This window comes from Euprymna scolopes, chromosome 27, assembly GCF_053919585.1.
Source record: "Euprymna scolopes isolate OS-2025 chromosome 27, ASM5391958v1, whole genome shotgun sequence".
NCBI classification, from domain to species: domain Eukaryota; kingdom Metazoa; phylum Mollusca; class Cephalopoda; order Sepiida; family Sepiolidae; genus Euprymna; species Euprymna scolopes.
The window spans coordinates 66,125,570-66,152,974 of record NC_136508.1 but is presented as its reverse complement, the minus strand read 5'-3'; the positions used below and the strand labels follow the sequence as shown (position 1 = coordinate 66,152,974).

The 27,405-nt window shown below is 33.4% G+C and overlaps 1 protein-coding gene across 4 annotated transcripts in view; it reads left to right on the top strand.

Annotated features, from left to right (window-relative positions):
* LOC145248882 (GDP-Man:Man(3)GlcNAc(2)-PP-Dol alpha-1,2-mannosyltransferase-like) overlaps nucleotides 1-27,405 on the top strand; it is a 42,408-nt gene that overhangs the window by 1,224 nt on the left and 13,779 nt on the right. Inside the window, exons 2-4 of one of the 4 annotated variants that reach the window (XM_080110642.1) lie at nucleotides 11,112-11,150; nucleotides 12,834-12,866; nucleotides 21,609-21,846. In XM_080110642.1, the coding sequence (XP_079966768.1) occupies nucleotides 12,845-12,866; nucleotides 21,609-21,846 (260 nt within the window). In that variant the 5' untranslated portion in view covers nucleotides 11,112-11,150; nucleotides 12,834-12,844. The remainder of the gene's footprint in view (nucleotides 1-11,111; nucleotides 11,151-12,833; nucleotides 12,867-21,608; nucleotides 21,847-27,405) is intronic. The other 3 variants (XM_080110643.1, XM_080110644.1, XM_080110645.1) reach the window with 3 other exon arrangements.

The following is a 27,405-nucleotide window of genomic DNA, read 5'->3' as shown; positions in this document are numbered from 1 at the left end:
TCACAGTGGTTTCAGCTAGTCGGATGTTTTTCGTAAAGGATTTGCGAGGGGGGACTAGAGATTGGTTTAGATGAGCATCTGCCATGGAAATAACGATAAAACAAAGACAGGCTCGCAACGTCTCTTCTGTGGGAGAGAGGTTGCAGGGAAGAGAAAAGGGCATCCCCCACTAAGCTACGAAGTCTATTTTGTACTCTGTCAAGGCAGGATAGGTTGTTTTTAGCAGCTCCTGCCCAGATATGGCAGCAGTATTCCATCCTTGGGCGTACTTGGCTTTTATATAGATAGAGAATTGCATTAGTAGTGAGATATCTTCTGGAGCGGTAGAAGGATCCCACCATCTTTCCAGCGACCTTGGCAACAGACTTGATGTACGTGTTCCATTTCAGATCAGGAGTAAGGGTCAAGCCCAGTAGCTTGTCAAAACATGGGGCTTCTCCTAGACAAGAGCCATCCATTTCAATTGATGCCAGATGGGGATCAGAGCGTTGATGATGTAAAGATAGGAGCTTGGTTTTAGATGCATTAAAGGTAACCAGCCACGACTTCCCCCACTGAACCACGTGCTCGAGATCAGAAGAGAGAGAATCATAGAGAACTTTGTCATTTACAGCCTTTGATGTGTTGCCGTAGATGGTCGTGTCATCAGCATAGATGATTTAAGTATGTGTTTAGGGAGATCATTGATGTAGATCAGGAAAAGAGTTGAGCCCAGGATGGACCCCTGGTGGACTCCAGCATTAATACTGTGGGCCTCTGATTTCTGACCATCAACCACTACTCTTATGAGCCTATCGGAGAGAAATGATTTAATGATTGAGAGAACATTACCTGTGATACCGTAGCTGGAAATCTTGTGAAGTAGGCCTTTATGCCATACTTTATCGAAGGCCTTTGATATGTCAAGAGCAATTGCCCTGGAAAGGAAGCCTTTGTCAAGAGATTCACTAATCCTATGAGATATAACCGTTAGCACATCTGCGGTAGATCTTGCAGAACGGAAACCATATTGCATGTCACTAAGAAGGTTATTTTTGCTGAGGCGGTTGAATGGCTTTATTATTTCAGCAAGGTATAATAAATGCATAAGTATCAATTTAGCTAAACAGCAAAAAACAGTACTTCAATTAAATTAATTAAAATTTGAATAATTGCCAGTTCTGTTTTCATAAATTTATATGAAAAAAAAAAAAATGGTCAATGTAGCCTGGTTGTCCCACTCAAGAGTTACCTGCAAAGAGTATTTATTCTGAAAGCCGTTCTTAACATAGGGAAGTTGGGGAGGGGGGTTTATTCCGAAAGCCATTCTTAACATAAAAAGCAACTCTTTGCAAGCGTGGGAAATTACTCTCACAAACTTAATACTCTCTGGCTGAGGCAAAAATAATTCCACAATTACAAAACCATACCTTTAAACTCAAATTTTATTCAGTTATAACATCAAAGAAAGGTTATTGGTCCGGGTACAGTCCTTGCAAAAGGGTGGGTCAGTTTTGCCTCCCAAATTGGGAGCCAGTAGTTAACTACTCTTGTTGGTAGCGTGGTTTTTCCTTCGAAAATGTTCATGATAATTCATGGTGTTCTCGGCAAGAGTTGTACGGCACAATCACGTTGACACACCAGTTCTCACCAGATCAATAAAGTTAAGCAATGTTGAGCCTGGCCAGTACCAGATGGGTGACCATTTGGGAAGGCTAGGTGCTGTATGTACCTTCTGGAAAGGTTGGGCATGGGGCCAGCATCCTCACCCCGTAAAAAGAACTCAGTCACTACAAAAGCATCTACAAAGTTGTAGATGGCCTATGCCTCTTAGTGGCTCAAAGCTATGGGGTTTTCGGCAAGAGTTCTGGTGCCTTTAATTAGGCATAAGTTAATTACTTGGCGCCCTTTTTTGTATCATGCATTTTCATTTTGTAGTCCACGTTAAACACTTGGCAGAAAAAGGACTCAACCAGGACAGCTCCGAGCAGAAAGCCTTACAGTGAATGGAGCTGCCACAGTTTCTTCATGCTATATCACCAAAATGTTGGTGAACAAAGGACTTGCATCTCTACAAGCAGAGACACCTTTATATTGTGCCGAAGATATCCTAATTACAGGATGGCATCCTTTGAACATTTCCTTCATGTTTATATCTATTAAATATTGGAACTTTTCTCAATTCAGTTACAGTCCCAAGGGACTGACTTTATGCCTAATTATAGGCACCAGCATTCTTGCTGAGAACACCATGAATTATCATGGATCCTTTTGAGGAAAAAACGAACTAACACTCCACCAACAGGAGTTTAACTACCGGCTTCCTGTTTAGAGAGGCAAAACTTGCCCACCATTTTGCAATGGACTGTACCAGGACCAATAACTTTTCTTTGCTGTTATTATTGAATAAATTTTGAGTTTAAAGGTATGGCTTTTGTAATTTGTGGATTTATTTTGCCTCTGCCAGGGAGTATTGAGTTTGTGAGAATTAAATTTCTCACATAGTCTCTTAACTTGTTGATAAAGATGGGGACTATATCTTTCCTGCATTTCACGTATACAATGAAACTTGCTATAAGCTAGTTTTCAATGTTATTTTTTTTAAACTAAAACTTGAAAATTGTTGACTTATCATTTTTCTGTAGCTAGCCGTTTCCTCGACTTGTTTATAAAGATAGCGACTATATTTTTCCGATCTTTCATTTCTTCTTTTCACGTGTATTTTATTGCTGTAATTTAGTGTTTTTAATGTTCCTATTTACTTGCCTCCCCACAAGGGCAGAGTTAGACACAAGGTTGGTTTTTAATGTTGGGAAAATCCAGCTCCCCAAAAAGGGGCACTTTGGATAGGAACAAAAATAAGAAATTGTTTCAGTCATGAAGGATTTCTCCTCCACTGACCGAGGACAGAAAAGTGAAGTGTAGCACCAGAACAGATACCACACTGTGATCCTAGCCCGAAGGTCTACTGGTGATATTTAATTCTCTCCTACTGCACGAATGTAGACACCAGGGTTGGAAAGTGGGATTGGGAAGTCACCCAGAGGAGGGGGTATGACCTGCAAAAAGTGAAGCCCCCCCCCCTCGGCATTCCCCGGTGAAGGCGCCTCAAGTGATTAGAAATAAACGAACCCTTTCTCAAAGAGAGAAGACAAGGCCTGGGAGGGTGAACCTCATAGAACTGCACAGAACTTTACTCCCACCACAAAATCAACAAGGACAGGATCTTTAGGAATGGTCTAATCTTTGTTGATTTTTGAGGGTCCAGAATAAAGATCCCTAGCTGAAGGTCAAGTGTTTTTAATGTCATTTACTAAAATCTGGTTTAGGTATAAACTATAAGTTGTTTACCGAAACTTGATTCGCTTTTAATAATTTATGTAACAAATGAAAAGAAACCATTTTTATTCTATAAAGTAAATTGGTGCTAGTGCATTGTACGAACTGGAAGTCGGTAATTGTGTATATTACGAACTGGATTTCTCGTAAATGTCTGCTCAGGCTTGACCGGCACCTGACGTCACCGTTGGAATATGCCAAACGCCATTAAAAGCGTTTGGAAACCCAATCAAATTATTATTTATTTATATATTTTAAAGTATTTTCAAGTTAAATTCAATTTGTTTTTTTTTCACAAAAAAAAACTCAACTAGCTACAATCACTACCAACAATTTTCACCACTCTCTATCTGTGCTTAAATGTAAATGCAGATTCCATGAACAAAGCTTCTTTCCTATAACTGCTCACCTGTGGAACACTGTTCCACTAGCCTGCTTCCTGGCTGATTACAATATGGTAGCTTTTAACTCCAATGTAAACAAGTTCTCATTGAGCCATCCCCTTAAATAAATCAAATTTTGCATAATTTACACCATTAATGATTACGAAACTACCACCTTACTTTCATATACCCTTATTCTCGCGTGACATTCAGGCATTGATAATTGGTGACTTCTTGGTAAATATATTTTTAAAAATTAAAAAGAAGATGAGAACTCACAAAATGCAATCGTGGAACCTGATTGGAAGAGTAGAAACAAGCTGTGTGTGCATGGTCTCCCTCTTCTGCTGCACGTGAGATGATGCCACAAAAAATAATGAACAAATGATGAATGTGAGAAGTGTGAAGGGCTAACATTGCCTTCATATTTTCGCAAAGTTTCAGAAAAATTTAATGGATGGGACAAAAGTTATGGGTAAAAAGTGTCTTTTTTATTTTTTGCAATTTTCATGGAATCTGCATTTACATTTAAGCACAGATAGAGAGTGGTGAAAATTGTTGGTAGTGATTGTAGCTAGTTGAGTTTTTTTTTTTTTTTGTGAAAAAAAAAACAAATTGAATTTAACTTGAAAATTTTGGGATATTTGTGACCCCTTTTTGAGCTCCTGGGAATGCCAAATCCCAATGAAAATGAACAAATGGTGCAGTTTCATGCCTTAAGACATGTATATTTGAATTCAGCACCATGGAAAACCACTATACAGACATAACTATCAAGTTTTTGAGTAATATGAAAAAAGAGCTCCAAAAAGGCATGTTTTTTTTAGCCCTAAAAGTCCCAGAGGGATGCAAACCGAAATATTGCCAGGGTCACCCATACTGAATTTATATTAAGAACAATAACCTCCACATTTTGGCCAAGTTTCAGAAAAATCTAATGGATGGATCAAACACTATGGAGCAAGAAGTATCATTTTTGGCCATTTTGACCTCTTTTGAGCTCCTGGGGACGCCGAATCCCATTGTAAATGGATAATGGTGCAGTTTCAGGCTTTAACACATGTATATTTGAGTTGACCACCGTGAAAAACCACTATATAGTCAGACATATAAAGTTTTTGTTGAGAAATATGAAAAAAGAACCACAAAAAGAGGTATTTTAAGCAGTAAAAGTCCCCGGAGACGCAAACTAGAATTTTGCCAGGGTCACCCATACTGGATGAACAATGGGCTCCACATTTTAGCCAAGTTTCAGAAAAATCTAATGGATGGATCAAAATTTATGGAGCAAAACGTGTAATTTTTTACCATTTTGGGGCATTTTTTACCTCTTTTAAACTCCTGGGAACGCAGTGGGAATTTTCACAAAAAACATTTTTGTACTGTGCACATCTATTTAATGAAATACAATTTGTGGAAAAATTTAAGGAAAAACTAATGGATGATTATTTGGCAATCATCCAGAATAACAGACACAAGCATGCCACTGAAAACATAGGCCCCTCTCTGATAAATCGGGGGACCAAAAAGATATAATCTTTGATTGATATGATGGATATATAATTTCATATGTGGCAATTGGATTTGGTCAAATATGAAAACAGAAATAAAATTTTTTGTCCTGAAAATATGTCTTTAAAAATAAAACAAAGTATACTTTAGCGTTGACTGGGAAATTTTACTGCCAGGAATTCAGGAGACAAACATGTTGAATCTTCATGGCCGAAACTAATTTTCAAATATTTCTTTTCTTTTTTTTTTTTTTGAAAGGCAGAGTCGTTCATAATGTAGAGTTATATAAAAATCTAACATATAATGATCTTTTCTTCTTACCTCTCTCTTACAGAATAAACGTTGCTAGTCTCTCTCTACTCTGTCATTATTTTTATAGAATGTACTCGACTGAGCTTCAATCTTCGGTTCCTCGTTGTAAGGAACTCGCAAGAAATTCCTTAAAAGATGAAAGAACTTTTCTTTCTTCCATCTTTCAAGGAATTTCCATGCATCGAGTTTATTTCTAATAACTTTGCATTCGTGGTACACGTACTGTTTCTCTGCAGACTACAACATGGGTATCTTCAAGTCCAATGTTAACAAATACTTATCATAAACCTTCTGTATATGTTAGCTTTAATAACTAGTGAATAATTATTATAAGAGACATTAAAAAAAAATATTTGGAGACCAAAGTAAACTTATATTATTCTTATCCTTACCTCTTTCTTACAGAATAGACGTTGCTAGTCTCTCATTATTTTCATAGAATGTGCTTGACATTCGCAGCAAGAACTTGCCTTACTGCCATAGTGGAAAGTAACTTTTTTTCTCCAGCCAAGTGCCTAGTGTTTGGTGTAATTTTCATAGACAAAACTATTTTGTGAGGGCTTTCTAACTTTGGAACACATTACCGAAGGACTGCTCTCCTGTTGATTACAATTAGGCCATCTTTAATTCCAAATCAACAAATTTTTGTTATATACCACCCCATAAATAATCAAACAGAATTCATACCTTTGAAAAATTTATTCATCTAAAAATATATACATTCTTTGATACAAATTAGGCACAAGCCCATTCAAAAGTGTTGGGATGGGTGTCTGTGGTCATCTTCATCACTGTACCTAATATTGGTTTATCATTTTCCTAGTTAGAATCTTCAATCACCATAATACCACATTCACTCCACTTAAGATTCAAATCGATGTTTTTTTAAATAAATTTATGCATAAATGATTTTTATCTATATATTAATACGATAGCGTATGTGGTATTTTCTTTGTCACGCTGACATCTGGGTCGTTTAATTGTTATGTATCTCCATTTCTTGTAATAAATAATTTTACCAAGAATTCTTTATAAGTTTTGGTTTCGGTTTCGATTATGGCTGAAGGAACTCAAGTTATATATATATATACATATATTTCTTCATAAGTTTTTATTTCAGTTTCGATTCAAAGTAATACACCCAAGTAATATGGATATATTTTTTTTATTCTTTAAATCAGAACCTTATAATATATTAAAAAATCGATAGAACATTAACTCTATAATAATATATACAAAATCTATGAGAATTAAAATATCATATTTAAGCATACTTTACGACCGAGCTTTGCCAAGCGTTTGTGCTAGCTTAGATAAAATACTTTTGCAGTTTAAACAAAAAAGCTACAATAATATTAGAGCATCTCCATTTACACTGAACATCTACAGAATGCCAACATCAATATATTGCATATGAATGAGTCCCCTGTGGAATTTCCACAGGTCCTGCTAGTATAAAATAATTTATGTATACCAGCACCTTCATAATATTCTCCATCTTTGGCTGACAATCATATTTCATTTACCCTAATCAGTCGGTGGCTCTTAGCTTTGATAGTGTGGCTGAAAAGAAAAAAGTGTTTATCTATAATATAAATCTCACCTGTCTGTTTAAATGTATGTATGCATGTATCTATGTTTGGCTAAAACTTTCGACAGAGGCAACGGATTTTCACGAAATCAGTATCATTTTGAAACTCAACCCTTTGGACGACAAATATCGAAAAATTGGGCAAAAGCATTAATTCCTTCACCCTCAAGTGGGTACTTTTCTACAGGGAGGGGTCGCTTTTTTTGCCGATATATTCGAAAGTCATCCCTTCTTTTCGTTTGTCTAGCCTTAATTAAACCTACATCACTTCCAGTTTGGTGATGGGCGTGACAGCAAAGACGTCATTTTTTTTTTTTCATGTTCTTTTCTTTCCTACAACCACTTTTTGTTTTTGCTCAACACACACCTCCAAACACCCGGGCAACGCCGGGCACCAAGGCTAGTTTTAAAAGAAAATAAGAAACCTTGAAGCCAAATAAAAAGATGGGGGAGGAGGGGAAAAATCTTCCAACAATTCTCAAGGGTCAGTAATTTCTAGCTCAGTTCACTGTGTGACCAATAAATATTCCACGGTCAATCCTTTGTGGCATCAGACATTGACTCAGCTTGGAGAGGACGGTGGGGTTAGGGGTAGTCCTTAGCTTACTGTTTAAGAGGGACATACATACTTTGATTTAGGAGCACAACATCACTAATACTTGATTTGGGTTTATAAATTATAATTTTAATCATAAATCGTTGCGAGCCTATCCTTGTTTTATCGTTATTTCCATGGCAGGTGCTCGTCTGAACTCCAATCTCTGGTCCCCCCTCGCCAATCTTTCACGAAAAACACCCGTCTAGCTGACTCCACTGTGAAAAATTTCCCCCACTCTATATCTGTGCCTAAATCAAAACGTGGATTCCATGAACAAAGCTTCTTTCTTAGAACTGCTCGCCTGTGGAACTCTGTTCCGTCTGCCTGCTTCCCACCGGACTACAACTTGGATGTCTTCAAGTCCAACGTTAACAAATTCCTAATGAACCACCCCCTTAAGTAAACACTTCATCAAATCTCCACACTAACGTAATGTACTTGCAATAACCCTTATCTCTGAGTGGCTTCCGGCTCTTGATAAGTGGTGATCACTGTGTAAAAAAAAAAAAAAAAAATCATTTAGAATTGGATATGGTAATTGTGACTGACATTATTATAAAACAAACGACAATGTTTTTTTATTTTTGTTAGAAATTTTTAAAATGTAAAATAAGTGTTTGTTGTTCATTTTTTTTTTTTAATGTATTTATTTAACATTTTATTTTTGTTAGCCCTAAACAAGGCATATTGTCACTGAAACATAAGGGCTGCTGTGATAGGAGTCAGATTTATAGCAGGGAAATGGTTGGACAGCAAGAGTATTCTAGTGTTGGGACGATTAATCAGAATTGAGAATCGCAAAAAAACATAACTTTTTGGGGTATCGGAATCGGTATGGGAATCAGAAAAAATTGTGTCTAATTTCCGATGCCAAAAGCGATTCCTTTACATGTGTTGTTTTTTAAATTTAATCTTCCATTGATGATACTAATGATAAAATGATGACTGTTTATTGATTTTAAACTCCCAGTAAAACTAAAATCCACATATTCTGACATAAATGCATTTTTTTTACGTTTGTGAAAATATATGCACAAGGGTTATGTGGTAATACCCCCCCCCCCCACACACACACACAAAATGAAACAACTTTATAGCTAAACATTTAGACATTTTAAAATAATTAGTATCAGTAATTGTATCAGAATCTAGAAAAAATATTGGAATCGTCATATCAATAATTTGTTCACATTACATTTAAATTTCTGTATGTTAGTATGTTTGGGGAAACAAAGAGCAAGGAGAGAATTCCAAAGGCAAACAGTTAAAAAAAAAAAAAAAAAGAAAAGGAGCTATTAGAGTAGTAAATCTTTCTGCATCTAGGGTCCTCTACATTGAAGGGGTCAAATTTTGCTGCTAGTAGGATGGGTCAGGAGTATTTACATTGAGGGGTTACAAGTACAGTAAGTTTACCAGAGCACACTCCATGGGGAAGTACTGGTGAAACAATCTTTAGGATGCAATGTTGCAGTGATGCAACAGGGGCTGGAGCTTAGCAGACCTACTAGGATAGAAATTCTCTTCTGCACCCTGTTCAAAAGGGAGAGACTAGTGGTTGGTGCACCATGACAATAGTACCCCATGCATGGGTGGATGGTGGCTTTGTAGAGATATAGGATACTGGCCGATGTGAGAAGTTTTCTAGCCCGGTAGAGGGAGTTTACTTTCTTTGCATCAAACTAGGCAGTATCTTCCATGTACTTATTCTGCTTCATTATTTTCAGGCCGAGGTATTTGATGGTCGAACTCAGAAGAAGGGTGCTATCAACCCTGGCAATCGGTGTTTGGGATGGTTTCTTATTGTTAAAGGAGAGGAGCTTTGTCTTGATAGCATTAAATGTGGCCACCCATTTAAGTCCATCCACTATGACTATGTAGTTCTTACAACTGCATATCTAGAAAAAGGAGAAAGAAGCAACCTTAGTCGAAGTTAGTGTCCTCAATGATGCTGGGTTAAACAGAATTGAGACGGAAAAGATAATGAAATACCGAGGTCACATGTATGACATGAAAAGAAAACAGAATCTTAAGAAGATCTCTATCATTCCAGTAAAATTATAGGAGCAACCGGACTCATGAAAAAGAATTTCAAAAACTACCCAGCAAATATACCCGGTGAACCAAGTACAAGAGAGATCCAAACAATTGCACATAAAGGGATGGTTAGAATGTTAAAAAGATCTCCCAGTTGCAATGTATAAGATATCAGGTAAATGTCTGGCATCCAGTAGGATGCCCTATCCCCATCTAGAACAAAGTAATAACAACATTAAAAAAATATCCACTTGCTCAATGATGCAATATATTTAGTGATCGATCACTTGAAATTCTAGTTTCATATTCCTTGGTGTCTTTTAGTAAATATTCAACAGAGATAGAGAGAGAAGGCCTTTTGCAGCTCTAGACTTCTGCCAACTTTTTACTTTCAGCACAATTTTCATAATGTAACATTTGAGATAACAGTGGGAACTGTTGATTCTGCTGATCTTTGAATACAAATCTATAAATTTCATTATGTGTTTACCAATTAAAGTTTTGGGTTTTTGTCCAGCATTCCCCCTATATTAATATACAAAGTTTAAAAAAATATATATATAGTGTGTCAAGGTATAGTTTTTAAATAAATAATTATTATAAATATATAATTCTAAAAATACCCTTTATATTATAAGTGTATCTACCAGCCTAGGAAAAATATGCAACTGGAAGGAAGATATATTTTCTAGTAAATACTATATTTTTGGTGTCTAAGATTGAAATTGAAAACAAAGGTTATGTAAACATCAAATACAACTTAAGTAAAATTTTATGATATTATTAATTTTACATTATGGATTTTAGTTTTTCTCCAATATATTCCCTTAACTAAAAACCAAAAGTAAAGAAAAATATTAATGGTATACATACCTGTTACAAAATAAAAATATCATTTTCCAAAAATCATGTAAATTAAGTAGTTTTATTTTTAAATAAGAAAATCAAATTTTATGAGTAACAGAAACCTGATTATCATGTCTGGCATTTTAAAAACAATAAAAAAACGAAACAAAAAGGGAGATAACTAAACAATTCAAACTTGCTAGATTTATGTTCTAACACCTACGAGTTCCCATTAGTCACTTAAAAATGATTCTCTTTATCAAAATAAAACTACTTGATTAATTTACATAATTTTTCGAATATGATAGCTTCGTTTTGTCACAGGTATGTACATCACACAGATTTTTATTTTTGTTTTTTAATATAGAGGAAATTCTGGCAAGAAGTAAGTTTTGTTTAAATATGATCCCAGCACCAACTAATATTCTATCTAATTTTCCAGTATTCAAATGTTCCCTGTTTAATGCTTAAAACATTTATACTTTTTTTTTTCTTTTCTAATTTTCCTTTTCCAAAGCTTCACTCAAATAATTGGTCGAGTCCAACAAGACAAAAGGTATATTTAAAAAAATTATTTTTATTGATCTTTCTTTCACTTATGTTATCGTTTAATTAATGGCTACAAACCTTTCCATTCTGATTCTAAAAATGAGAAATTTCTTTAAAGTATATTTGATTCTTATGTAAAATATATTGTCTAGATTTAAATAATATAGTTTAATTGTTACATAATGAATGGGCCTAGGTTAGATAGTGATAACATCAGCTAGTGCTAATTTTGACAAGGGTCAAACTAAGTACATATCAAAGTGACACAAGTTTGGGAAATAAATCGGTTCCCATAAAAAATAACCCGGAAAGTCAACCTGAATGTTAGGTATGTGGTCAAATAGATCAAAGTAGAGTAAAAACAAAGAAACATTAGTTGACAGGACGCATAATGTCACGAATATCGTGGTTAACAGAGAAATGAAGGTTTCAGGTGAGTTTGCCTATTGGATGTTGCATAGTGAACAGAGATTTTGAGGGCATTTCACTTTTTGCAATTCCAAAAGTTTTCCTTTCAGTTATTACAGCATTCTTCGCAATGGTTTTATGTGGGGACTAGAAAGGAAATGGCACATGTTTCACTTGCTAACTTTTCTATGACAGGAAAATACACATATATATAGAGAGAAATAAAAAGGAACACACCGAGTTATGTGTTCATCAACGTTTCGTCTTTATTTCGAGACTTCTTTTGGATGAAGTAAAGATAAAACGTTGATGAACACATTACTCAGTTTGTTTCTTTTTATTTCTCTGTTTCGGCGGAATACTATTTCCATTTTTTCTCATCATACATACATATATATATATATATATATATATATATATATATATATATATATATATATATATACACACACACACATTGGTCTTTGGAATAGAAGATACATGTCAGGTGTGTATTTGTCTGTCCATAATTTGTATTATGTGTGAAAAAGACAAAAGAAAAACAAATACAAAAATAAATTATCAAAACAAGCTTTACAGATTTTGTTCGGATCATCAAACATCTGCAGGAAAAAAATGATCTGGATGAAACCTGAAAAGCTCTTGTTTTCGATGATCTATTCCTGTGTTTAATTATTTCTTTTTGTCTTTCTTTTCACACATCCTGTCTCCACAGCATTTCATATTTATGACATGCTATGTATTTTATCCTCATATCTATATTGTCTTCTTTTTATTTTTATTTCTTGAAATATGCATGGTCCTGGATATGACCTTAAACTATATCCAGTGGCGAGGCCCCAGTTTGTGGGCTTTGGGGAGTGTGGAGCCACCCTTTAATTGCCATTGCTCCCAGGTCCACTCTGACCCGGAATGGTAGTACCTGTTAGGGTCCCAACTATGGGTTAAATAGAAATCGACTTGAAAACAACAAATATATTCTACTAAAAAATTTTTCTTCAAAATCTTTGGATTTGGCATTAAATAACCTGAAAAGGGTCGATAGGCCGTAAAACAAAAACAACCAACCAACCAATCTTGAAATATGCAAATGCACAGTTTTTATAATAGAATGGAGGATTGCAATCATTAATGGCAATGAATGATTTATTTTAACAATCTATGTAGAAACCATTTTTAAAAAAAGATTCAGGAAAAATATTTGATGCTTTTGCATCAAACATTTTAAAATACAAAAAACAATCAAGAATAAGAATGTATTTTTTTCTTTCTTTAATTTCAGTATCCTTCTTTATGAAAATGGAAATATCTATGTGTATGTAAAACAGAATGCTTTTGTTTCATCAATTTCTTTTTGCTTTTTCTATTATAATATATATATATATATATATATATATATATATATATATATATATATATATATATATATATATATAAAAGCCTTGTTGCTTATGCAGTATAATGGAATTTAAAAAAATGCATTTTAGGTAAAAATACAATCGCACGAAATTAATAAAAGTTACAAAAATTACAAAATATGATCAAACAGATATACAAGAACTATTTTTACATACGCACAAAAATAAATGTAGTTATTAACAGTCTGCCATTTTTCTTTTGAAATAGCAGATTACAATTATTGTCAAAATTTGGTTGTTTTCAGAAAATCAGAAAATTGAAATATTGAATTTCAAGTGAAACCAATGGTATCTACTGAATTGTCGCGTCGTGTATCCAAAAATTATAAAAAACGATAAGGTAGAAAATTAATTATTACAGAAAATAATTATCAAAGACAATTAACGAAAATTGAGTTTTGCAGAAAAAAAAGAAACCGTAGAATTTTAATTGTAACAAAAGGGAGGTAAATCTTTTCTGAAAATTGAAAATCTTCGCACAATTTAGCAAAACTTAATTTTCGCTATTTGTCTTCGAAAACTGTTTCACTTAATAATTGTCTACCTTATTATTTTTCATAATTTTTGGATATCTTCATTACTGCGACATTACAATTCAGTAGATACCATTGGTTTCACTTAAAATACAAGATTTCAATTTTCGAATTTCGCTACAATAAGAACCTAAAAATCTTCAACTGTAATTATCTCCCCTGGATTTTAATAAAACTTCAACATTGTTAAATATGATAAAACTCTCTAATTCAATACATTTTCACTTGCAATTATTTTTCTATTCAGTCATTTAAATTTTTTTTGTTTTACTAATTTCGACATAACTATATGCAATAATTTTTTTTTTTTTTTTTTTACCTAAAATGCATTTATTTGAAATCCCATTATATTGCAGAGACACAAAAGCCTTTTCTAAATTTCTGTTTTGTTTGTTTTTAATACCATCAAAGATAACAACCTCTTTTCCCTTAAACCTTCAGCTTTATTTTAACTGTGTACAGAAAACCCTAATTTACTTGTACACTAAGTAAATTTAAAATTCTTAAATTTTACTGTATATGAGTTAGAAGTGAAATTCTTTCTAAAAGACAGATACTGGAGTATGGATTGTTTTGAAATTTAAACAATGGACTATTATTAGATCGTTATTGGATTAGAAGACTAATCTAGAATAAGGGGGATAATTCTTTTTTAAAATTTATTTAACAAGTACATAATTTTTCTTTTTTCCTTGTTTTTTTTTTTTTTCATATTAAAAATTTGTAAATTTACTTCACAGTTTAATGTGACCCCCCCCCCCAAAAAAAAACATGTATAGTAAACAAAAACCTAAACTGAATAAATAGTCTCTCCTGTCAATTCACAAAATTTATCCATTTTGGTTATTTCAAAATCTTGAGTAAACATTAAATTATTGTTGAACTCTCATCACTCTTCCGATGGCATGTGAAACATTTGATTTCTGCAAATCCAGTTTGGCATCAAATCTATTGTTGTAAGATCAGTCGATCCAAAATATTTGACTTAAATAACTTTCAACAGGTCTTCATCATCAATGTGGACATTTAAGTGACCTGTGTGATGTTATCTTACCATAAAAAGCGCCTCCAATTAACATTTAAATTAAATGCTAGTTTCAAATAAAATAAAAACTTTTAATTTTTTAATTTTGTTATTACAAGCGTAAATAAAGGTTGGTTGTGTTATTTTTATCTTTTTATAATTTTGTTCATTTTTATTGTATACTTTTCAATAATGCCCTTTTCTTATATTTTATTTCAATAAATCACTTCACAATAGAAATATTGAAGAACAATAAAAATGAAGGAACTGATTTGTGTTGTCACCGCTTTCCGGTAGCAGCCACACCAGAAGTTAGGAAGTACATTAGCTGACTATAACCGTTGTTGACCTGGTCAAGTTTTGTTCAAGCAAAATTGTCTTCCCTGTTTTATCTCTTTTTAAAGATTTTTCTCCTTTTCTCTTAGAGTAAACATTTTAGTATTGATAGCAATATATGAAAATCAGTTTGGGTTATGCCTGTCTCCTGTACTTTTGGAAGAGAAAATCCTGATTCCAAAACAGTTACGTATTCTCTTCTATATTCCTGATTCTGATACAAATACCGATTCTGATTTTTTTATTTTAAGTCTCTAAATATTTATCTATAGAGTTGTTATTATTTATTTTATTTTTGGATTACCGTCATCATCATCATCATCATCATCATGCAGTCCGTCAGCCTCAGTGGTTTATCCTTCGGTACAGAACTTTCCACCTTGGCTCCTAACTTGCTTGTGCAGTTTAGGTGTAGTATCTGTTGCGCATCAGATAAACACCCTCTGAACCTCCAATGCTCATTTCCAGTGGAGCGAACCCGTGACGACTGGCAGCAGAGGAGGACGCAGCTTCTGGCCAAAAGTAATCTCAGTGAGGTAGACAGTCGCCCTATCGTGTCCGCTACTACACCTTTTCTTTCTGGATGAGGTTCAGAAACCCCATGTAATATATGCATGTATTTTTGAAAACTTAAAAATACACTTATGAAAATAGATCCCCTATAGATTTTGTTTTTATTGTACTTTTAATATCAATAAATATTGATCATTATATTATTAGTACCAACAATGAAAAATTAAGTTTTAAACAAAAAAAAAAAAAAAATAGCAATTAAAAGAACCATTTTTAGAATGGGAAAATAGGTACGTTTTTTTCGATTCTGTTACCAATTCTGATACCATAAACGTTTGGATTTTTCTGGTTCCTGATTCTGATTAATCATCCCGACACTAATGACCACAATACATGGTGATAAAACCTAACATGATGATAATAGACAAGGAGAAAGAAGCAACCCTAGAAGAAGTTAGTGTCACCAATGATGCTGGAGGAAAAAGATAACAAAATATCGAGGTTTTATGTATGACATGAAAAGAAACTGGAATCTTAGGAAGATCTCTAGCAATTCAAGTAATTATAGGAGCAACTGAACTCATGAAAAAGAATTTCAAAAACTACCTGGCGAATATACCCTGTGAACTAATAAATTCTGGGGCACAAAAGGTTGCTTGTTTTAATGTTACTACTTCTGTCTTTGTAGCTCTTTAACTTTTTTTTTTTAGTTAAAAAATAGGATGCATTAGTTTTGGAACAACCCTCATATATACATTATATATATATATTTCTTTTTAAAGATGTTAAACTTTGCTTACTTCTGCTGCAAGGCTCGGACAGCCACCCACATGACTCTTTCTCCCCCTCCAGCAGGAGAAAGATTCAAACAATTGCACTTAAAGGAATGGTCAGAATCTTAAAAAGATCTTTCGGTTGGAATATCTGAGGTAGCGGGTGAATGTTTGGTATCCGGTAGGATGGTCCATCCTCAGCTCCATCATCACAAACTGATAAGAAAATTTAAGAAAAAAAAAGAAAAAAAAAAAAGAAAGTGACAAATTTCAAAGATATGTTGTTGGTGACAACATGTTTATAAGAAAACAATTGGCCAAAAGTCCAACTTATCAAGTATTTACAATATAAAATGGAGTAAACTTATTTAAATATTTTTTTTCATCTTGGGATTTAATAATTTATCTAGTTAAGCTTTTTTTTTTTTCTTTTTTTTTTTTTTAATAGAAACTCATTTGTCAAAAGCTTTGTCTAATAGAAATGGAGAGATTCATAGGTTAGAAATATAATCGGAAATGCCATGAGACCATACAAGTAGTTTGATGAAATAACACATTTGCACATAAAACAATTGTTGACAGATAAATGGCTGAGTGTGTCTGTTGTCAATTCGTTTAGTTCAAACGTCTTTGATCGTTGCAATCACCCTCAGAAGTTTTTGCTTTTATCCAACTCTTGAAGACGATCCTGATAATTGCAAGCGATCGAGACGGACGAAAAAGCAACTCAACTTTTACCCCAAAGACTAGATATCTCACCGAATGAAACCAAACAGCTAAGAAAATAAATAAAAGACAAAATTTCACCATTTTTAACAAGGCATGTATTTATAACGATTTGGTTCACGCGAACACACACACATACACATACATATATATTATTTGTACAAAAGAGATGAGTTTCATTCTTTCGCATTCATATAAAAAAAATTTTATTTTCTGGAATCCTTTGAGATGATGAAGCTTCATAATTTGTGTATTCATTTTTGTGTGGACTGTTATCCTCATCTTCATAGTTGTTGTTGTTTTGCCACGTTTCCGCCAACTCATCCTCTGGCTTTCTTCAGGTGATTAACCGCGACGAAATAGGAATGCTGAGTCTTATAACTGTATCCCCGGTAATTACTGCCTTCCATAGTTGTTGTTGTTTCACCACGTTTTGGCTAACAACTAATCCTCTGGCCTGCTTTGAATAAGATTGAAACTGCTATTTTCAGACGATGCTTACCTGGAAGCATAGAGACTCAACACGTCTATCCACTAAAGATAGTGGTCTCAATCCTACTCAAAGCACAACAACTATGGAAGGCAGTAATTACTCAGCATTCCTATCCCGTTGCTGTTAACCACCTGAAGAAGGCCAAAGGTTGAATTGGCCGAAACGTGGTGAAACAACAACTATGAATGAGATTGTCGGACTGACTTCCTCATTTTGATTGTTATAGTCGCAACGTTTCGGCCGTTTTACCCTCCGGCCTTCATCAGGTGTTTTGTATCGAACTGGGGAAGTCAGTCCGACAATCTCAATCAATGAAAACACCTCATCTCAAAAATACAGACAATTACCAACAACTATGAAGATGAGGATAACAGTTTGCAAATAATAAATACACATATCAATTCCTTACCTTCTTTCTTCAGATCACATGATTATCTCATGTGCATGCTCTAATACATAAAATGTATGATTTTTGGAGTGGGGATCGTATGGGATTGAGTTTCTATTTTTGGTTCTTGTGTAGATTGGTGATTTTTTAAACCTACGCATTTCAGGTGAAAACATTATTACATACTTACATGTAATGACAGAATTAGTATAAATTCCAAAGATTACGGAAAATGATTCAGTAGATGATGTGCTAAAAATATTTTAAATAAAAGTAATCAGCCACGATTACATTCTGAGATCTTGTATTTAAAAATGGCAGTACATATTTATTTAGTCAAAATTATCGATTGAAGTTACCTCCCCCTGGATTTTGCAACCTCCCCAACATTACAACTTACAATAAAACTGTATAAATTGCTAAACTCGATAATATTTATTTTTACTTGAAATTATTTTTCTACTGGATCATTATTTGTAATTTTTTGTAATTTATTCTAATTTTCACATGACACGTAAGCACATAATAATGTTTTCACCTGAAATGTGTTGGTTCAAAAGATAACCCAATGTAAACAAGCATCTTTTATTTTTATTTATTTATTTATTTTTTTAAATGCTTTTAGCATGTTTATTAATAATATTGGTTCGAGTGTCTTAATTTTTGTTGAAACAGGTTTTGTATAACACCATATTTGACATCAGTCGAATTCCATAGATTCCTAAACATAAATAAAACGTTTGTTTTCAAATTGCATATTTTTCCACAGGAAAATCACAAACAATTCATATTTATTTACTTATAAAAATGCCAGGTGTTGGTTTATTTCGACGAACGCATATCATGTCAATACATTATGTACTTATGTGTCATGACAAAATGAGTATAAATTCCAAAAACTACAAACATGATCCATTAGAAAAATAACATTTTTTAATGTAAATCGCTCCATGCAAGGCATGAAGCCACTTGATGCAAGGAGCTAAAAAAAAAATATTACTTCAACGTCAAAAACTTGCCAACGATGTGGTTAGATGAAATAGATTCTGACCTAGAATTACAAGTAAAATTAGATTTTATTGTATTATCGAGTTTTATTGCATTAAAACATACAATAAAACTCGATGATGTGGAAGAGTTGTGCGACCCGTTCAGTATGACAAACAAGGAAGATAACCCTTGACTGAAATTAAGGGTCTGGGAATGTAATGGTGGCTGACTTTTTATTTAAAATACTCCTAGTGCACGTCTGCTGAATCATTTTTTGGAATTTATACTAATTTCGTCTCGACACATAAGTACATAATAATGTTTTCACCTAAAATGTGTTGGCTTAAAAGATCACAAATGTAAACAAGCACTAAATGCTTATATTCATTAACTCTTATCCTCGAGTGGCCTCTGGGCCTTGATAAGTGCTGACTCCTATGTAAAAAAAAAAAAAAAATTCTTGTAAAAGATAAAAATGTCGTTTCAGATTGAAAGTTTATTGGATTAACAATTATAGAAGTATTTTCACAAAAAATTGTAAAAAAAAAAAAAAAAATCGCTTAGCAATATCCAAAATTTATTTTCAAGGGTAAATAATCTGTATCTCTACTATTATATAAAAGGAATTTTGTATGTGTGTGTGTTTGTTTGTTTCCTATGGACTTGAAAACGGTTGTACCAATTTTTATAAAATCTTACATGAAGGTACTTTAGGTTTTGTATCGAAATGTCTTTGATAAGTATCGATAATTGACAATTGAAATAATCCGATGAAAGAAGCAAAGTTAACACCTTACACTGCCTAACATCACAGTGCATTGAAGAAGTTATATTACCATGCAAGTTGAAAGGCTCATCATATAAAATCAATAGTAAGTTCTTTAATATGACAGGGATGCATTTGAAATTAATGTTTCTGTTTAAAGCAAAATTGATACTTGACTTTTTTCATTTTAAACTTAAATTCAAGCCATTACCACTGCACAAGCAGAAAGGCCAGACATAAAACCAATAGTAAGTTCTTTGATATGATAGAGGTGCGTCATAATAAGTGTTTCTCTTTAGAGAACAACTGAACCATGATTCTTGACTTTTGCATTTTAAAATTTAATTCAAGACATTATATATAAAAATAATTTTACAAAATTAACAGTAGGTTTGTGGATGAAATCACTGTGGGAAGGCATGTGAAACTTCCTCCTGGTGTACCGTGATGGGTCCCCAACTAGTATAGCATATCAATCAGTTTGATTGAAAAATGGTCGATTTCACCAATTTTGATAACAATAAAAATATGGCAGTGTGATTCATTTGATCATTGTTCAATCCCGGGCAATGTCAAGTTTCCCTGCTAGTAAAATATTACAAACCGGTCAGTAATTATAGTTACATAATCACTTGAAATCAATTTATTCAATGAATGTAAAAAAAAAAATGTAAGGTGTAGTTTTCGATATAGTGTTGTACTATAAACTTGTTTTAACAAAATTTTAAGAAAGTGCTAAATTTACACTTGGTGCATAAAAGGAATTTTCGGCTTAGAAAATATGCTTTGCTTGTATCCATTGCAATCAATAATTAACCCTGTTTTCATATCCGACCTGGAATTGCTTTCTTTTTTATTTTTGCTTTTATTTCATTTTTTTTTTGGTTCTCTTGTAGGGGGATATTTTTTCTGTTTATTTTTTTAACACTAGTAGACAAAAAATAATTTGTAAATTTTCTTGAAAAAAAAAAAACCCAAACTTTTTTTTGTATTTTCACCTAACAATTTATGGTTTTCATAAAAATCATTCATCGTTTCTTATAAAACTTGTTTTAAAAAAAAAATCATTTACTGCCAATTTTCTTAAAAAAAAAAATTAAAAATTTCTTGAAAAACAAAAGCTACTTTCATCTAATAATTTACAGTTAAAAAAACGTTCATTTTTTTTCTTGAAAACAAAAAAAACTTTTTGTTGCTAAAAAAATTGCAAAATAAAATAATAATAATACTAAATAAACAATACAAAATGCTGCTTTTCTTGAAAAAAAAATATATATTCAGTAAATTTGCGGTAGGTTTTTGTTATTTTTTTTATTGTATTTCTATTTTTTCGGTTTGTTTGTTTTTAAATTTGTCTGTGTCTATTACTTTGCTCGGCTTAATCCGGTGATTGCCAATTGAGCCCGAACCATAATTGATGGAAAATCCTGAGGATCCGGGTCAAATTCTGCAAGAGTGCCTTTTTTTCTACTATCTTTTTACTTGTCACATAGATTTCAATGTATTTTCAGTTTTATTAAAATTTTGGGGTTTCTATTACTATACACATAGATTCGAAAAAGTTGTCAAAAAAGCAAATATATAACAAATAAATGTTATCAAAGGCAAGATAAGTTACTTTTCTACCTAACTGGATAATTTTCTAGTGTTTTTATTTAATGTAACATGTTTATTCAGCTTGAAAAACATATAAAAACCACATCTTAAATTTGCATGTATTTTCTCAAATGTAAAAACACATGCGTTTGTGTGTGTGGGGGGGGATAATTTATAAATTTTAGTATTACTAAATATTTAAATCAATAAATATTGATTATTTTATTATTACTACCAGCAGATAATTTTTTTTAAACAAAATCAAATAAAAAATCAGAAAATAGGCACAAATTTTTCCGATTCTGCTACCCCCCCCCCAAATTTCCGATTTTTCTGATTCCCGATTCCGATTAATCATCCCAACACTAATTCTAACCCATTTTTAGTCATTACAAAAAGTTTTGACTCAATAACAAAATATTTAGACATCCTGAGATTTAGTGGATTAATCTCTGATAATGAAGAGGTGATAAAATAGTTTTTCTTCTTTTTTCCTTCCAGTTTCACTAATGGCTTTTATTGCCATGCTTTTTCTCCTCCTGTGGGCTTACCCCCACATTTTCCTCGTTGTTCCTGGAGTCATAGCTCTGTTCCTGCTGATCACACGGATTTATGTACGGCAGAAATCATCACAGTTATTCCCGGGCGCTTTCACCATCGGATTCTTCCATCCTTATTGCAATGCTGGTGGAGGGGGCGAAAGAGTCTTGTGGGTGGCTGTCCGAGCCTTGCAGCAGAAGTAAGCAAATTTTAACATCTTTAAAAAGAAATATATATATATATATATATATATATATATATATATATATATATATATATATATATATATATATGAGGGTCGTTCCAAAACTAATGCATCCTATTTTTGAACTAAAAAAAAAAAGTTAAAGAGCTACGAAGACAGTAGTAGTAACATTAAAACAAGCAACCTTTTGTGCTCCAGAATTTATTTTTTTTCGACATAGTTACCACCATTCTCAATGCACTTTTGCCAACGATGGAGTAGTAGTTGTGCATTGGCATCTGGAGTGTGCTTTGTCACTGACATCTTTGTCTCCACTCTGAAATCGACAAACCCATCTCCTAATTGTGCTGGCATGAACTGCAATTGGCTTCGCAAATGTCTAACAGGCGCCGGTGAATGTTAATCAGTTTAAATTTTTTTGCATGGAGGAATTTAGTGACACATCTCTGCTTCTGAGGCATGTCCATGATAGGAGTTGCTTTCTCAATCTCATACCATCAATATCTGCAACAGAGAGATGAATCTTTAAGGTCATGAATGCATAAGAGTCAGTCATCATAACAATGCAATTTGCAATCCCTTTTGATATATTCTGGTGGAGTAAAAAATAAGAAGCATTACTTTTGGAATGTCCCTCATATACTTATATATACATGTATATATATATTAGATAAATATTTTTTTTTATACCTACAGATACTATTATTTGATGCTTACGCAATCATCAGTATAGGAAGTGATAATTACTACTGGTCAGGAGATTCGAATGCAGTCACAAAGTTACCCTTGACTCCATAGGCTACCTCAAGGCTACCAGCAATTAAGAATTGAAGGAAATTAAATGCCAAGTTGGTAGGCATGCATAGTAAACAGTCAGAGAGTATTCAACAACCGGAAGTCAGAATGTTGCATTTGCACTAAACTTGTCCTTTTTTTTTATTATAATTCCCTAAAGAAACATCAACCTTAATTTCTTAAAGGAGCTTTATCTCCATACATAGTAAAACAGGCACATTTTTTCCCTGCTGGAAAAAAGCGTAAGTTTGCAACCGCAAATGCCACATATAAATTCAATATAGTCAGGCTAATAGGCACTATGTGTTGTCGTTTTTTGCGCAACTTATCGTTCACTTTCTTTTGTTATCGAACAATGTTATATTACTTCCTAGAAGCATCACATTCCAAATCCTGACATGTTTAATGGTGGGAACATGATCTTCACCCACTAATTGTTTTCTCCTCATACTACCCTCAGCATAACCGGGAATTCCTCTGTATTAGCTACAGTTTCTGATAAGACACTGTGTTCAGTTTTTTTCCTCCTACATTTCACTTTAGTCCTTTCCACAACACGGCTTGAAATAACAACCTCTCCTTTGCCAAGTTTCGGTTACTTCTGATTGGCTGTTAGCATATGATTACTCAGAATTAACAAATTAATAATTGGAATGTGCAGATTTTGAATGATTAGACATAACTTTCAAGAACAATGCAATACTATTTCATTTTCTGTTACAAACTTTCACAAAAAACCCTTGTCTAGCCGAAAACACTATCAATAATTTCCCCCACTCTTTATCATTACCTAAACCTAAGCGTAGATTCCATGAACAAAGTTTATTTCCTAGAACTGCATACATATGGAACTCTCTTCCGGTTGCCTGCTTTCCGACTAACAATTGCTACGACATTGTCCCATTGACCACTGTATGCTTATTAACCCTTATTTTCGAGTGGCCTCTTGGCCTCGATAAGTGGTGACTCCTTTGTAAAAAAAAAAAAAAAAAAATACAACTGGTTCTAAGAATATAGGATTACCAACAAAAACCATAGGTTTCTGCGTCTACATTTTCATTCTTTCTTTAAAAACAATTCCATTAATTTTATGCTTATTTTTAACTGTATCTGTTTATTTTCCTTGGTGCCAATTAACGTTGTGCTTCTTAATAGTCACATGCACCACCCCTAACCCTAACTCTAACCCTAACCACCCCTCCATATTATGAAAACATTTCTGAATATTAACATTCGGTGAAAGTGACTACAAAAGTTTGTGTCTATGCATTCATCAAAATAATCACAGTAAAAATGAAAAGCTTCCACAGTCTAGAAGGATTTCTCCATCAATAACTGAGGACCCAAAAGATACAACATTCTTTTTAAGTAATCAACCCAAACCAGTACTAATCGCCAGTAACCATCAGTGCTAACAATCAGAGCCAGTGGCTTTTGCTGTCACTGCCAGACAATGTCCAACAGTGGAAGCCAACTCATATAATTTTGGTCACAAAAGCCGATGCTCACTATTTTCCAGGGCCAGCAATAGCCCTCACTAACAGCCATAGTTTAGTTTGTTTTTGGCGGAAATAGGGGGTGAATCCTTTACCGATTCTGTTCTGTGTAATGCCGGTACACGGGTCTTGCTAATAACTATAATATTTTTTAAATATTAATTATTTTTTTATACCTGCAAAATGATATTTGCTACTAGTACAGTAGCAGAAACTCACAATGAAATGAGCAACTAACAAGATATTGTTGTTTGGAAGAAACAACTTCCCTTGTAGACATGTATATAATTACGTTTATTGGCTGTTTTAACTTGTGGGGTATTTAATTCTGGTTTCTAGATAATGTTGGGTAATCAGGAGAGAATACACACCATTTCAGGGCCTAGCTCTCAACAGCTTTTTCGCGTATCAACCCCCTCACTAATGTGAGGTTCAATTATCTGAATTGCATTTAAATGAACTGTTCAGTACACTCAAAACTGAATGTTTAATGATTTTAGTGTCTTCTGTTTTGATTAACGGCTTATTTTGTATACTTGTAGACACTAGAGTTTTATGCCGAGAGAGAGAATGATAATAATACAAAATTAATTTTATATATCTTTCTGAATATTTGAGATGAGTATTGATAATTTGGATTATTAGGACGACTGTTCTCATCTTGATTTTTCTTTTCACAATGTTTAAGTCAATGTTACCTCCGAACGTCTTCAGGTGTATCTTGTTGAGCTTGTAAATCTTTCTGTTGAATTTGGAAATTTGCATGGAATTGTGAACAGACCCCTTTATTTAAATTTTCAAGGACACATGGCATCGTGGATAAAGTACTTGTTAAAATTCAGTTGGTAAGTTACACACTTCTGGAAGTTGAAGATTCAATGTGTGGGCTATACACCAAATACAACTGCAAATTACTTAGGACTTCTACTCAGTGATGACTGACTGAACAAGAATGCTAACTCGGTGAATTAAAAAAGGGTTCCGTTCGAAATTGTTTGACAGAAAGATCTCAGAGTTCAACAAGATACACATTAAGAAGCTTGAAGGTTATATTGACCAAAATGTGAAAATAACATTCAAGATCGGAACAGTAGCACGAATAATCCAAATGATATAAAATTTTATATATAGTTATATACCTATACGAAAAAATTATTTATACAAATCAGTTCCAAATTGTTCTGTAAAACCTCAATAATTTTAACAAATACAACTAGCGCTTAATAATTTGTTTTCAAAGATTCATTCATTCATTGAAGTGGTGCCCTGCTTGACACGAGCATTGATGGCTATGACTCTCCATCTATATTTTTCCCTTAAGTGATTCATGAATTCATTGTTGCTCATCATTCAGAGCTCTATTCATGCTGTTTCTTAAAAGTGTTTGATGTATTGCTATAGCTTTCTTTGCATATGAACAGGCAGTAAATTGCAGTTTCTTTCTGTCTGAGCAGTGCCCATACTGAGTGATTGTTCTGACCATTGTACCCAAAGGAGTATTCTGCCCAACACACCAGGATATGAAACCATTAACAGAATTATTCCTGATTGCTTCTGTATTACATCAGTCACTTGCTTTTCATAACCTCACGTTACTCTGATTGGGGGGCTGAAGTGGGTTATCTACCTTGCCCAAGGGTCTCGCACAGACTAGCGGAGGGAAGGTGGCGCCTAATTCTTCCTTTCATAGTAGTGCTGTATTCCCAAATAGTCACCCATCTAATACTGGCCAGGCTCATCATTGCTTAACATCAGTGATCTGGCGAAAACCGTTGCGTCAATGTGATTATAACTTATAAAGATTTATAATAGCATTTAAATCAAATTTTTTTAATGAAAGATCTCCAGACATGACTTATAGATTCCCAGAGTATTTTAATAGCTAACCTGAAATAGTCAGCAATTATTTAGAATCCTCTATCATTAGAAATCATGTTTAAATTTTAGTGTGTCATTATAGGGATATAGTGAAAAATCTCCTATGGAATAAAGAATCAGTATTAAAATTATAAATGCTGATTATGATTAAAAGTCACATTTACAAATTTTAAGTTTTTTTTTTTTTTTCTTTTTACAAAGGAGTCACCATTTGTCAAGGCTCAGAGGCCACTTGAGGATAAGGGTTGATGAGTGTACTGTGGTCAAGGGGAACATATCATTGTCATCTTTAGTAGTGGAAATTTGGTAAATTGGATCATTTAAGAGGAACAGCTCATCAAGAATTTGTTCACATTGGACTTGAAGACAACCACATTGTAGTCAGTTGCGAAGCAGGAAAATAGAACAGGGTTCCATAGACGTGCAGTTCTAAGAAAAAAGCATTGTTCATGGAAGCTACACTTAGGTTTAAACACAGATAAAGAGTGTGGGGAAATTATTGATAGTGGTTCAGCTAGACGTGAAAGACGGGGGGGGGGAACCATAGATTATAAGTTTGAGTCATAAAAATCCCAATAATATGATCAGTAGTTAGAAAAACAGAAAGATTAGTGGATCCATCCATTGGGGGCTATTAAGTTTCTATTTTGAAAAGTTTAAGAAAGGCAGAGTTGACAAAAGAGATACCTTGAGAATTATCCATATTTGTTTCTGAATTTTTTAGATAAAGTTTGCTAATTTGGATTGGTAGGATTATCTGTATTACTGTCCTCATGTTGAGTGTTATTTGAACGTTTCAATTGATGTAACCTCCGACCTTCTTCAGGTGTATTTTGTCAAACTTGTGAATCTTTCTGTTGAACTCTGAGAAATCTGCATAATATGTAACGGAACACTTTATTTAATCCATAAGAGTTGCATGCTCTCGTTCTAGCAGCCATAGCTTGTTTAAAGTCTTAAATAATTCACAATTGCATTCTTAGTATTGCTCTTACTGAGGATTGAACCTTCAACCTCCAGAAGAGTGTCACTTAGAACTGAATTTTACTTTGTTTTTCATCTGTTAAGTCATGGGTCTTTGCGGTGTGAGAATAACACTTGAAATGAAAACAGTAGTTTGAATAATCAAAAAAAATGCAGACCAATATTTTATTTTAATAATTTTGGGCGCCTCTACAGAATTCGGACAAGATTTTGTAGTCGATAAATGGAGTTTTCAGATAAAAAACAATGGTTTCAACTGATTCTTTTTGTCAGTTCTAATAAGTTACAATGGTAACTTCCAAATTATGCAGTCGAAATTACCTGAATATTACTGAATTATTAAAAAGTTCAGGTGAAAAATTGCCACCATCTTGTTTAATTCGAAATGGAAAATTACCTC